The sequence below is a fragment of the Sinocyclocheilus anshuiensis genome, unplaced genomic scaffold (assembly GCF_001515605.1).
Source record: "Sinocyclocheilus anshuiensis isolate Anshui unplaced genomic scaffold, SAMN03320099.WGS_v1.1 scaffold205, whole genome shotgun sequence".
NCBI lineage: Eukaryota > Metazoa > Chordata > Actinopteri > Cypriniformes > Cyprinidae > Sinocyclocheilus > Sinocyclocheilus anshuiensis.
In genome coordinates, this window is record NW_015536497.1 from 1,673,294 (window position 1) to 1,686,978 (window position 13,685).

General features: G+C 35.4%; 3 protein-coding genes across 4 annotated transcripts in view; 1 reads left to right on the forward strand and 2 right to left on the reverse strand.

The window, feature by feature from the left end:
* Positions 1 to 721: 721 nt before the first annotated feature.
* On the reverse strand, positions 722 to 2,399 carry tmem230a (transmembrane protein 230a). The gene is made up of 4 exons (XM_016486311.1): positions 2,209 to 2,399; positions 1,671 to 1,850; positions 1,463 to 1,585; positions 722 to 1,390 (listed from the first exon to the last, which is right to left on the reverse strand). The coding sequence occupies exons 2-4, from the start codon at positions 1,767 to 1,769 to the stop codon at positions 1,250 to 1,252; spliced, it is 363 nt and encodes a 120-aa protein (XP_016341797.1). The 5' UTR covers positions 1,770 to 1,850; positions 2,209 to 2,399; the 3' UTR covers positions 722 to 1,249.
* Positions 2,400 to 3,466: 1,067 nt separating this feature from the next.
* Positions 3,467 to 13,685, reverse strand: part of LOC107687778 (dihydropyrimidinase-related protein 2-like) — a 46,420-nt gene continuing 36,201 nt past the window's right edge. For both annotated transcript variants that reach the window (XR_001634164.1, XR_001634167.1), the window contains one exon: positions 3,467 to 3,478. The gene's annotated coding sequence lies outside the window, so the exon portion shown is untranslated. The remainder of the gene's footprint in view (positions 3,479 to 13,685) is intronic.
* LOC107688401 (alpha-1A adrenergic receptor-like) lies at positions 9,057 to 11,946 on the forward strand. Its single transcript, XM_016486062.1, has 2 exons — positions 9,057 to 10,052; positions 11,549 to 11,946. Exons 1-2 carry the CDS (start codon positions 9,134 to 9,136, stop codon positions 11,944 to 11,946), a joined length of 1,317 nt encoding a protein of 438 aa, XP_016341548.1. The 5' UTR covers positions 9,057 to 9,133.

Sequence of the window (13,685 nt, forward strand, 5' to 3'; positions counted from 1 at the left end):
ACAAAATAACAAATATATCATTATTATTATTTTATAATAAAAATAATGGGAACACAAACAGAAGTATATGGGAAAATGTAGTAAGCAAAAAAGGGAAACAACATAAATATCTTACATCTATCATGCTTTTTTCCCCCTCAAAGCTCAAAGTCACCACCTTTTGCCTAGATTCTAGCTCTGCATACTCAGGACTACATGATGTGCATCCTGGGATACTTTTTAAACAATACAGAAGTTCCCACCCTAGTGAAAAATAAATATACTAAAATGTATTTGAAATACATTTATTTCATGCTAAGTATACTACAAATGCATTTACATATTTATGTACTTAATAAAAAATACCCTGCAATTGTACTTTTAGTATACTAAACTGGTATACCTAAAGTCTGCTAAACTGGAACAACTAATTTTGTACTTAATGCACTTTAATTGTGCAGAAGTAGTGCTGAAGTCCAATTGAAGATACTGAAGTATATTTGATTGTGCTGAAGTGGAACTAATGCAAGTATACTTCAGCTACACTTTAAATATCTTGCATTTAAAGACCGATCTTATTCAAAGACCATACGATCCTCATCAACAGTGATATTAAAACACATTTTAGGCTTAGAAATGTGCATTGTGCATAAGTAGTACTCCAAATTATAATTGTTATATCAGTAAGTCCCGAGCATATGTCAGTAAATATGTTAATAGATTTGAACGTAGTATTCATACTTAGTATGAAATAAATGTATTTTAAATATATTACTTTTTTAGGGCATGTACATTACTTTTTGGCTACTTTTCATCACTTTCCAGACTAACTTATCCAGTTTAAAAAAAAAAAAAAAAGAAAGAAAGAAAATGTATATTATTTTCATTTTTGGCATACAAATCTAATTTGTGTCCAAAGATTTGACTGATATAGTGTATATACAGTAAATAACATGCTCCATTACAGATACATACATTTTCTAGCTTTTAAAACAATACTTTTTCAAGTTTTATAAAAGCTACGAAAATATCAGCATATTTCTTGTTGGCCTTTTATGCATTTAGCTAAATAAATATTCTATTTTGCTTAATATTGCACTTCTTTTTTCTTTTGGTAAAATAAAGATATTCAGCTCAATAAAGCACAGTGTGCCACAGTTTCTCTCCCAGAGAAACTCGGAGTAAACAGAGAATGAAAGTCTAAAGGCAAATCATGCAACATCTGCAGAAAACACATACAAGTAACAGCATTCGGTATGACTAGATCCATTTAGTCATCAAAATCTGGGATGTCATCGTAAGAATACCCACGGTAACCCTTGGAAGCATAATAAGCGATCCGCAGATGATAGAATCCGGGAAGAAAGATCAGTATGCCGATGATGAGAACGGGAATCGTGCGATCTGGGTACTAGAACAAGACCATACATTACTGTCTAACATACTGACAGATATTTACAATACTGCAGTTTTGTTTACTCACCATGACATTAATGTATCCTGCCAAAAGAAGGGATCCAACAACAATCAATACAGAGCCAACCAGAAATAGGAACGTTGCCAGGGCAATAGCCTTGTAGGGTACTTTAGGTGGCGTTTTCTTGAACTATAAAACAGTGTTTATTCATTTATGCTACAAACAATACATATATAATACAATTTATATATTTTCCTACATCAGTTTTTCTCACCTGTAGATCAATGTAGCCTTCATCACTATCTGCCAGCCTGGAGTATTTCACCTTATTGTTTGGAGCAGCACTGGCTGTGTTGTTCCGAGTTGCCATCATGATGATGTTTAGGCTTACTGGCACTTGAAGATGATGAAGAGTAGCAAACTATACCGCGATTATCTGAGAGAGTATCCGCTCCTGATGTGGTTTATTGTGCGAGAGCAGAAAGAAAGTTTTAACTTATAATACAGTAACGTTACATGCATCACAATAGTGCAGTATAAACTCATGTTAGATTTGTATTCTATCATTTTCAGACTGTCATGTTTACTGTCTAAATTCCAGTCTACATTAAAGTTCAAATACAGTAATTTGATAACATTCTGTTGATAGGCTATTGTCTCAAGCTAGGTCATTAATTAATAGCAGCTATTATATAATTAGAATACACATCCAAGAGGTTATTTATACAGACTTGAGTCATAAATCTTGTATTGCTGTTTCCGACTGTATCTGCTTGATATTGGTCAGTTTATAGAAGCGTTCATACACTCACCAGATCTTGCCTTTTCAAGTATGTATTCTTTCACTGAGACGCTTAGTGAATGTATTCGTTCGCTAAATAACCAGAGACGTGGGGTAATGTCGTTTCGAGCCGACGGGGTTGATTTTTAACGGCTACTTCCACAGCACTACGAAAACTTTGCCCGCTTTCCCATGAAAACACTGCTCAGCCTTCAGCGGACATTGTTTACTTCCTTATTCCCATTCCAACCTGCGCGCGCAGGAAAGAAGAACCGCGGCAGCCAATAGCAACTCGTCTTTCTTATGCAAATGACAGGATATCATTTTAAAGAGGGAAATAAATAAATGACCGTTTTTGCTCTATATATGAAATCATATTAAATATTAAATCGATTTTAAACAGTACATTAGTAAAATAAATTATAATTACAATTAATAAATGCAGAAGTCTTATGCTAAAATATTAATACTCATACCTTTTGTTCTTTTAATATTTTTAATTGTTTTTAGCTTTATTTTTTTGTTTTCATTTAAATGTTTAGTTTTGAAATGTTGTTATATGCATTTGTCATTTTTATTTAATTTCATAAAAGCGTCTGCTAAATGACTAAAAGTAAAAGTAAAGTAAAGAAGTCAAATGTCAGAAAAAACGTGCAAAAAGTGAAATAAATTAATGATGACATGAATAAAAAAAATCATTTAAAATGTAGTTTAAATTAATAATTAAAAGTAAAAATACAGTGCATATCAGCAAAATATCTACAAATGAACGAAAACCAATTAATAAATATGAATAATATGTATTTTTGACGGTTAAAAATACTTCAGAGATAAATGTAAGAAAAACAGAATAAACAAACAAATAAACTTTAAATGACTCAGTCAACCTGCTTTTTCGTGTATCTCAATACTAGATTAAACTGAATAATAATAATAATAACACATTTAAAAATAACTTATAAATGATAATGATACATAAACATTATTATAATTAATCAATTCAATGTAATTATTACTAAAAATACAATATAATTTAACAACCATGTAGGTTTTGTGTGTGTGTGTGTGTGTGTGTGTGTGTGTGTGTGTGTGTGGTGCGCAGGGGTGTCCTTAGGGGGGTGCAACTGGTGCGGTTTCACCGGGCCCCGCGGCGAATGGACCAAGTCAAACTCATCCCCCCCTCCCCCCTGTGACATTTATTTAACCATATTTTCCCCAAATAATATCACTAAATAATTTCATTATACATTCATAAACTTTCTGCTAAACTGGCTGTGGGTGTGTAGATGATGCTGTAAACTCTCATATTTTATGTTTTTAATACAGTGAGAATAGCACTATGACAATGTACTGGTATTTTTGTTTATTCTAATATTCTGTAATGGATCCATTGGATCGGATGCATTTTCTACAGGCCAAGACACTTCTCAGGTGCTAAACCCCATTCATCTGATCTGTTGTTTGTCAGCGTCTAAACGGAGGATTCATTCCTTCCTCATTCTTTATGGTTTGTGCAACTGCTGACGTTGGCTGGCTTCCAAAGTAACCCTACAACTAAACAATGAAGGACCCTTAACATTCGCAGCACGTCTTGAGACTGCAGCTTTTAGGCAAGTGCTTCAATAGCTTAAATATTTAAAGTGACAACAAGGGAGGAGATGGAAGCCAAGGCATTCAAAGTCAGTGCAAGCAATCAGTCATGCTCGCGTTAAAGTTCTGCATCAAGCACGGCAAGGAGGAATACGAAAAACACAAGACAGAAGTGTTCACGGTTTTGATTTAAGGACACAAAAGCTCATGGACATAAGATCTGGCATGAATAAGCATTCTATGATGGACATGGTGCACGTAGCCAAAAAATAAACAAAAAGAAAAAGAGGGTGCATGTGTTCTTCATTTCTTTGTTTTTGGAGAAAAATATTAAATGAAAATGAATTATTTACACTCTCTTGTCATTCAAAACACATGGTCTTCTGTTGAACACAAAAGAAGATGTTTTGAAGAATGTTAATGCTGCTCTTTTCCATACAATGAAAATGGATGGGGACCAGCAGTCAAACACTTAAAGAACAAAATCAATGTAACCTATAAAGAAAGTCTTACTGAAATGACATGACATCTAATTTATGTTCTCATGCAATGACAATAGAGACACACAACCTTTGGAGAGTCAGAGGACTTTTCTTGTTCTGGTCATAGATTGAGGGCATGGATTATTGTGGAAAGAATTATGAAACAAATCATGCTGATGGATCTTCGAGAGAAAGTAATGGACAGTTGAAGAAATACAAAGCAACATTCACAGCCACAGGCGGGAATGCCATTTCATATAGCCACATAAATAATTTATTTTCTTTGGCTGTGACATTCACTTTCATTACCAAAGCTGACCTTCAGGGATGTCGGTGATCAGTGCTGATGAATTATACTGTTCTCCACCGACTGTTCAAGCAGAAACAAATTGTGCTTAGAAACTTTCATATCAAACCAATACAAGAAGACCTAAGAGACCCACAAAAAAGCACTTAAGTTTTAAAATGCACATGGATCAATGACGTGATGCTTCTTTTTTTTTAGTTCAGATATATTGTTATTCAAAAATACATCAAAAATGCGATTGATACAGACAATGACTTGAATAAACCTCTTCTAAGAACATTCTGAATTAAAATTCACTTTGATCCTCTTTGTCAGTCAAACTAGGTTGTGTAACTGTTTGGAAGTTGCAAAAAAGAAGAAATGTTTAAGTAGAAGTCTCAAATGCTTGAAATAAATGCTGTCATAATTAGTTTAAGTAGCAAATTTACTAAAAATTATATATATATATATATATATATATATATATATATATAGTATGTCTTTATACACACTGAAAACATGTTTGAAAACATTTTTGTTTGTTTGTTTAATGATTACATTGTATATACTCATCTTTTAAAAGTGAAATGAAAGTATTAGTAAGGGGAGAGTGGGGACAGTTGCAACACTTTTCGTATTTCCTTTAGTTTCTCAGAGACTATTTGTATTAGAAAGCCAACATTTTAATACAATAAAGCAACATCTTTCAGCTACTCACCCACACTAGCATGTGTACATATGATAATATACGTACAATTTATACTTCAATAGACAAAATCAAATGTTGCAACAGAGCCCACAACAGGATGGTTGCAACAGTCCACAGGGGCAGTTGCAACATTCATTAAAATGTAATTAAATCATGTTGAAATTACTTTATTTTATGTGTGCACAGATGTTTTGGTTAACTATTACAATACATTTGACCTACAAAATATTAATTTGTATGTATGACGTGTATGAGGGTGAGAGTGAAGGGAATTAGTCCACCTTAGACTCGAACTGATTTTTAACCTATTTATACTTAAATAAAAAAAGGAGAGATACCTGACTATTGAAAGGGGTTCTTTATTAATCCATAAAATTACAATTATGTAATGTTATGGGAAGTTTTTACATCAATGTTGTGGTAAGGGGCAGCATAATGTTAGGTTGTTGCAACCGTCCCTACACTGACAGCCGTGATAAAACTTGGTATAGGCTGTTAGCTTGACACAATATCTTTGACACATACTAGCTATGCCTATTAGAAGCTAAGAAGACACTAATTAAAATGATGTGACTTTACAATTCTTCATGCAAACAACTTAGTATGACAAAAAAAATCTGATCATTAAAAAAATACTTTACCATGAGAGAGAGAGAGAGAGAGAGAGAGAGAGAGAGAGAGAGTAGCCTGAGATATTTGCACAAACACTGTTGCATCCCATCAGATTCCTCATCAGACTCGGGTTATTGTTTTATACAACTCATTCGCTTTTACAGATGTTGCTCTGAATTAAGGTAAGTGCAGTTAATTTTGAGAAGGATATTTAGACTGAAGGAAGACAAAAAAAAAAACGCAATTTAATGTTTGTTTGATTGATTGAATGAATATAATTGCGAACGCAGCATGCGACTATTACAGACGCGATTACTATGTTATAAGATCCGGTACCTCATACCTGAAGAGATGCATTATAATTCATCGATTTCGAGTTCGTTTGAATTGGTATCAAATTGTTTAGTTCAAACTGTATTACTGTTTAGTGTGGCAGTATGTCTAATTTGTGGACAGTTAGTAAAACTAGCAGGCAAGGCAACTTTGACGGGGTAAGTTAAGTTGTCACAGTTGCCATGTCTCAGTCAGGTTTTGAGTCAAATGTCCAATTACACAAATGCTTGTTTCCTCTTGCAGTGGTTTTGTTGTGTTTCAAACGACACGTTTTCTTAACTCATTTAATCCCCAAATGATCCTAGCTGAGGGAGAACCTTTCACTCAGCCGATAGTCGAAATAAAACTACATCTGCACGCAGTAAAGACATTATTGTACTGTAAATGCAATTACAGTACTAATACTGTAAACATTTTTACAGTAAATTACTGGCATCCAGCTGCCAGTAAGTTACTGTAAAATTTACAGCAACCTATTTACAGTGCGTCTTTTCTGAAAAGTTATTCCTGGTCACACACTGAAAGATGGGGAGAAACTCCAGAGTAGCTCAATACGATGAAAAGGAAGTTGCAAACAAAATATTTAGTATTAGGTATATGATAAACCAACATATTTACATATTTATTTTTACTTTTACTGTGTTGCATTTAATGTAAAAAAAAAAAAACTTTATGATTTTCCTAATGTGACGTAATGTGAATCTGTTGCTTATTCAAAATTGGGCTCACAAATGTGATCACTGACATGTCTTGTGATAATGATTTATTTTACTACTATATTAATATAGAGCATATAACTCTGTATGACGTCACTTTAACACAGACATCATCTTTCAGAGGCCCCAAGGTCATGTGACTGTTTTCAGCAGCCATGTATAAATGTTGACATATATTTGTAGTTTGAAGGAATTTGCATATAGACCTATATAATTACTACAATATCATCAAATAGTTATATATGTTGCATAACTCGTTAATTTATTATTTTTTTTTTTTTTTCAAATAACAGTTTCCATTGTGACAACTTCCTCCTTAAATGCCTTTGATTCTAACAAAAATACAGGAAGCCTTTTGGTCGGTCCAGTTTCATAATTTGACAAACATTACACTGTATAATAATATAATAAAATCATTATTACCCCTCTCATTTTGGGCACAGTATATTTAGCCAGGCTCACCAGATGGATGATAGACAGACTCAAAGTTAGCACACCTGATTACAACAAAACATGACTTTTGTTTAATCATACATTTTATGGTTTGAATGTATACATCTAGGTTTTATTTGTAAGCACAAGGCATATTAATTTCCATGTTGCCATGGTTTGTTGAAATATTGCTCTTGCCAAGACATTATAGATGTCAGTGTTGCTGTCTGGTTTGTGTATAAACCTTTATATAAATTCCCCAAGCTTTGCTTAATCAGCTTTAAAGCGTTTTCCCAATATGATATCTGGCAACGCACCTTATATTTCTTTTCCTAAGGTGTTTGGAGCAGGAACTTCTTAGTTCTGTTTCAGTGAAAGAGATTTGGCCTGTATATAGCTCCTGCAGTTAGTGCATCACACCATATTGACAAAAAGATCATTCCTAAATGGCTTTTGTGAACTGAGGCGCCTAAACATCCGCAGGACACAACTGCTACACCGAAACAATTCACCCAATAGTAACTTGAAGGAACAGGCACTTTTCCATCCAATTACTTATTGCAGAGGGGTTAAGAATCAGTCGCATTGAGCTAAATACATAAGTGGTTCATAGCCAGATATTGAGACATTTTTATGATAATATATGTATTTTATCCGAATTGTGATTTGTAAATGCCTCAAAATAATATATACTGAAAATTAACAACTTTCAATTGTAATCATCTCGCTGACTGCAAACGAAAACAAACATATATTGCAGCAAGCTATCGCAATTCTCAAAATGAAACAGGAATCTATGGTTCCTTCTAATGAATCAGTGAATCAGTCTGAACAGAACACAATGGCTAAATTCAGAAATGCATACTACTGCTCTTACTGTAGATACTCACTGTAGGTATAACAGTTGAAGAAGAACAGCAGGCTACTCGAGCAAACAACTGTTACTGTTTTATTTGGAAAGCAACGTTAAAACGCTAATTCATTCGGTTAATGAAACTTAAATCACTTTAGTTACTTATTGGATGTTTATGTTAACTTGTTGTAATGAACATCCACTGGAGGCAAGTTGAATGAGATCCCATGTGCAGTTTAATAAAATCCAAAAGTGAGCAGAAACACAATGAACAAGACTTGGCAAAAACATGAACAAACTCAGCAAACAGTAGATACACGAGCAAAGTTAGACAAGAGACAATGGCATTGGCAACATGAGGGCTATATATATATATATATATATATATCAAACCAAATGGGTCACATGACACAATCCAAACAATGAGAAACAAGACACATGTCTAAAACAACCAATCACAACATGACACATTGACTGAAGGACATAACAATGACAAGAACTAAGACAAGAACAACTTAAACCCAAAAACCAACATTACACTTGTAGTTAAAGATACATATCCATAACCGGGTTGCATAAAAAAGATAAACAAGTTGGGAAAAATAGCATTGTTTTTTTGGTTGAGCAAGTTAGCATGTGAGGGTTGGTGCAAAAACAAAATCCTGTCAGAAACATTGCTTATAATCTGTTTTTTTTTTTTTTAAGGTTGCAAGATCAGAAAAAAACTATGATGGCTAATGGCTGATATCAAAAGAGATACCTGAGAAGATGAAATGTCAGTCAAATGTCTGACATTTGTGAGTGTGAGTGTGACTGGCAGGCTACTAAAGTGTGTTTGTGTTGAAACCACAAACATATTAAAAGTCATGGATGGTTATCATCTGCACAGCATGTCCGCTACTCAATCTTAACCTCATAACTTGCACATAGGGACTCTCACATCATGACCAATGTGCTTCCAGCAGAAGATAACATAAGTTTAACCATTTTTCCTGAGAACTGTCCCAACTGCACTGCCATACCTGCGTTTGACATAGACATCACTAAGACACTGGCTCTGGGCCTGGTGCTGATGCTCTTTATAATATTCGGTGTGATGGGCAACATCCTAGTCATCCTCTCCGTGGTGTGCCATCACCATCTCCGTTCCGTGACGCATTATTTTATCGCCAATCTGGCCGTTGCAGATCTACTTCTGAGCTCCATGGTGCTCCCGTTTTCCGCCGCATCTGAAGCCTTGGGCCGTTGGGTGTTCGGCCATCATTTATGTAACGCCTGGACTGCACTTGACGTGCTATGCTGCACGGCATCCATCCTCAGTCTCTGCGTGATCTCTGTGGATCGCTTCATGGCCGTCAGTTACCCGCTGCGGTACCCTTCCATGGCTACAGGTCAAAGGGCACTGGCGGCAGTGGTGGCTCTATGGGCTCTTTCGGCTGCCATCTCCGTCGGCCCGCTGTTCGGATGGAGGGAGCCCATGCCGGAGGACGAGTCGGTGTGCAGAGTGAATGAAGAGCCGGGATATGCCATCTTCTCCGCTGCATGCTCCTTCTACGTGCCGTTGACGGTGATTTTGGTCATGTACTGCAGAGTGTATGTGGTGGCCCGGCAAAAGACTCATTCCATGAGGAAGGGCTGGCAGACGAATGGGTCAAATGAGCACGGAGTGACCCTGCGGATCCACTGTCGCAACGCCCAGCATGCCACCGGGAAGGAGAAAGCAGTACACTCGAAGAACTCGCGCTTCGCCTTCATGCGTCTGCTTAAGTTCTCCCAGGAAAAGAAGGCGGCCAAGACTCTGGGGATTGTGGTGGGATGTTTTGTACTCTGCTGGCTGCCTTTTTTCCTAGTGCTGCCCATAAGTGAGTATAAACTAAACGTTTTTGTGAACACAGCAAAGCCCATCCAAAAAAAACAACAAAAAAAACAAACAAACAATAAAATACAATTTGAATTCAGATAATAGTTTTTTTTTTATATTATTTTATAATTGTACAATATTAATTTCACACCACAGTTGCACCACATAACATTTTCCAACCTAAACAAACATGTTTCTTGTCATAAAATAATCAATTATCTAATATTATTCAGTGACTTTTTGTTTTGTTTTGCTTTTTGTTTTATATCGTGTGTGTTGTGTTGTTTTTGTTTAGGCCTATTTTTGTTTTTGTTTGTTTGTTTTTGGTCACACTACACAACTTTTATCACTTTAAACAAAAGTAATTATTACTTTTGTTTTTAGTAGAAAAATGATAGAATATAATGGCAAATTATTTAAGGTTTGAATGTGCCAGTTTGAATGTGAAAGTGCGAATGAGTTTTGAGAGCTACTGGTTAGTAGCTTGTGTTGTGTTGTTTGTTTTGTTTCTCTACATTTTGGTCACACCACACAATTTTTATTTAATTGTTTTTTTTTTTATATTAGTTTTGTTTTTCTTTAAAATGATGATAAAATATTTAAGAGCTACTGCAGAGGGGAGCTTATTGTAAATATAAACAGCCACAAATGAGATTTGAGTAGCTTAAATTTCGGTCTGTTCCTCATACAAATCTATTGTGCGCCTTCAGCAGAATAGAATATAGTGCATGAGTGTCATTTTGGCTGTTTCCTCCTTATTCATTTTCATTTCTCAGAAAACATCCAGAAGAAAGTAAGTTGGATTTGTAACGACATGAGGGTGAGTAAACGATGACCAAATTTTGTTGAACCTTTAACTGCAATAACTCAAAGAACATACTGCTCTGAATATTTTGTTAAATTAAACGCGGTATGTGAGCGTATTTGATAGACACACTCTGTTTTCAAGCAAAACACATTACATTTATTTTCTGATGTTTATTCTCACCCATGTTTCCAAACGACTCGATGTTCTCCCACAATATGCCTCTGTGCGTAAACAACATTGACATAATCCTTGCTGGGCCTTTTAGATTGCATTTAAATGAGCTTGTTTACAACAAAAGAATGAATTATGAAAGAAAGAGAAAGTATTGCAGTCTGTTTCAACCTAGAACAGAGGCTTTTAACAGCAGCCCTAGTTCAGAAAACCATCTTTTCTATGGATTCCACATGTGTTTGCAGGCAAATCATTTGAACTTTGATGGAAATACAGCTTATTTATCGACCTGTGTGTTTAGTAATTGGACAGCTAAGATGCAATGAGTCAGTCATTTGTGCATCCACTTCAAAGCTTTCAAAATACTGGAAGGAAATGCGCACATCAAAGCAAAGCCTTTGAAAATATGAAACATCCAACACCATTTGACCCTCCGTCTTGGGGTGACCTTATGAATGATGGAGGTCTCTTGCTCCATATAGTAATTTTGTCATTTCATTCTTTCCGTGTCTCCAAAGGCTCCATCTTCCCATCCCATAGACCCCCGGACACTGTCTTCAAAATTACTTTCTGGCTTGGCTACTTAAATAGCTGCCTCAACCCCATCATCTACCCGTGCTTCAGTCAGGAGTTCAAGAAGGCCTTCCAGAACATTCTCCGTGGCCACTGCCTCAGCAGAACACACAGGATCTGGAGCCCTCCGGCCTCTGCTCGGGACCCTATGCATTGCCCCAAATCTCCACAGGGTTTCCCATCTACATCTACTGACTCCTGGAGGCCTACTAATGCATCACCTACCGCGAATAAGAACTCATTTACTGCACATAGCAACAGTGCTCTGAATGCACCTGAAACATCTCTGACAATGAAAGTTCATCAGGTTTCCATATGCAAGATGGACGGTGAGGCTGTATGAAATGTTTTTGAAAGAATAAAAGATAACTTTTCAAAGGAGTTTACAAAGACAAGGTTGTGAGCCTGGAACACGAATGACCAGAGATCTGGCTAATTCTCGTATACAGGAGCACCACCTTGTGGCAACATCTATAATATGCATCTGCACTTTTGTGAAGTTTAACTGTGTGGATTCATACTTTGGAATGTAAAAAAAGGCACATGCACAAAAAAAAAATGGTAATGAAATGATTGTGGACAGAACCATTTGAAACAACTTTTTTTTTTTTGTAAGGTCTTCAAAACTTGTGCAAATACAAATACACTCCAAGAAAAGTCCAATATACTGTGGTATGAAGGTTGAAGTATGAAGATTATTTACATGTGTTTGTCCCATATTTTGAATTACGCACTGCATTGTATTGTTTTTTAGAGTTGAAGGAAATGTCTGTAAACTGAACAGAAATTGTACTGGTAATTTTCTGCCGAGACGGTATTAATTTTTCTAAATGTTTTTTTTCTTAGAGTGTGCAGTGGGGTCCAAAAGCTGTGGAAACACTTGTGTTTTGTAATATTTTTCATATAATCTTAGAAAATAGTAAATTTAAACCTCAAAATAGACGTTAGATTTAAATATATGTATGTATGTGTATGTATAGTTCAAATATCATAAATCTCATGATGATGATCAAATTTGATGATATAATGATAACAGACTATTAAAGGATTCCGTATGTGTTAGTAAGATGCATTAGTCTACTTAATTCTGGTTTCCTGATTCAAAATAATTTTTATGTAAATTGTACAAATGGCTGAAATTTAAGAACAGAGAAGAGAAAATGTCTTTTTTTCCCCCCTTTTATTCATTTCCCTTTTTTTTTCCATCACCATCCAAGGGATTTGACACTTTTAAAAGTAAGCAAACATCCTCAAACAGCACAGCCAACAGAATAAACACCAGCACACAACACGTTCACTTCTGGATTGGGGAAAGAGAGGGTTTGGGATTATAAATCATTGGCAATCTCAGATTGAATGACCTTTCAGTGAATCTGCATTTTACATAGATTACATACCACACGTAGAAGAACACAGCAAGCGTACATAGCAAAGCATGTGTGTGTGTAGTATTAGTGCCAACAGCTGCTCTGGGATCAGAGGAAATGCTTAAAGGCATGTTTAATTTGAACTCTTGCATATGATGTCTCGATAAGGAAAAGACAAGGAAATCTCACATAGGACAATTATTAATTTATGCCATATATTCACACCAAATATCTGAACATGTTTTTCTTGTTCTAGACCTATTTAAAATAAAAAGTAAAGTAATCATATTTATCTTAGAAGCAAGATTGTGGAGAAATGCAAATACAAATAAAACAAAATGTTAAATAAAATGTGGATGTTGATTTCTCTGAATAGGCTATATCTTGAATTAAATTTATACCTTAACCTTTTAATTCTGATTTCCTTCTCAATAAGTTGGGTAGGCTACTGTATATCAGTTGAAATGATCCAGCCATTCAATGTTGTTTTAATAGCACCAGCCCCAGAAGGGTTGCTAAGGGCATGCTTCTGATGTGTAATGTGTTGCCATGACAAATAAAAGAGTCAGATCCTGTTGACCAGCAGGGACAGTCGTCATAGGAACAGTGAAAAAGCAATGAGGTCAACCCTGTCAGCGTTGGAATGAATCGCTTGTGTGTGTGTGTGTGTGTGTGTGTGTGTGTGTGTGTGTGTGTGTGTTTTTTGTTTTTTTTC

Bases quoted from the DNA above. Each gene is read 5' to 3' on its own strand.
- tmem230a (XM_016486311.1), bottom strand. From the start codon at position 1,769: ATGATGGCAACTCGGAACAACACAGCCAGTGCTGCTCCAAACAATAAG. The intron at 1,586-1,670 runs GTGAGAAAAACT...ACTGTTTTATAG, and splicing joins AAGGCTACATTGATCTACAG to TTCAAGAAAACGCCACCTAA. The intron at 1,391-1,462 runs GTGAGTAAACAA...GTCTTGTTCTAG, and splicing joins CAGGATACATTAATGTCATG to TACCCAGATCGCACGATTCC.
- LOC107688401 (XM_016486062.1), top strand. From the start codon at position 9,134: ATGACCAATGTGCTTCCAGCAGAAGATAACATAAGTTTAACCATTTTT. The intron at 10,053-11,548 runs GTGAGTATAAAC...GTGTCTCCAAAG, and splicing joins TTTCCTAGTGCTGCCCATAA to GCTCCATCTTCCCATCCCAT.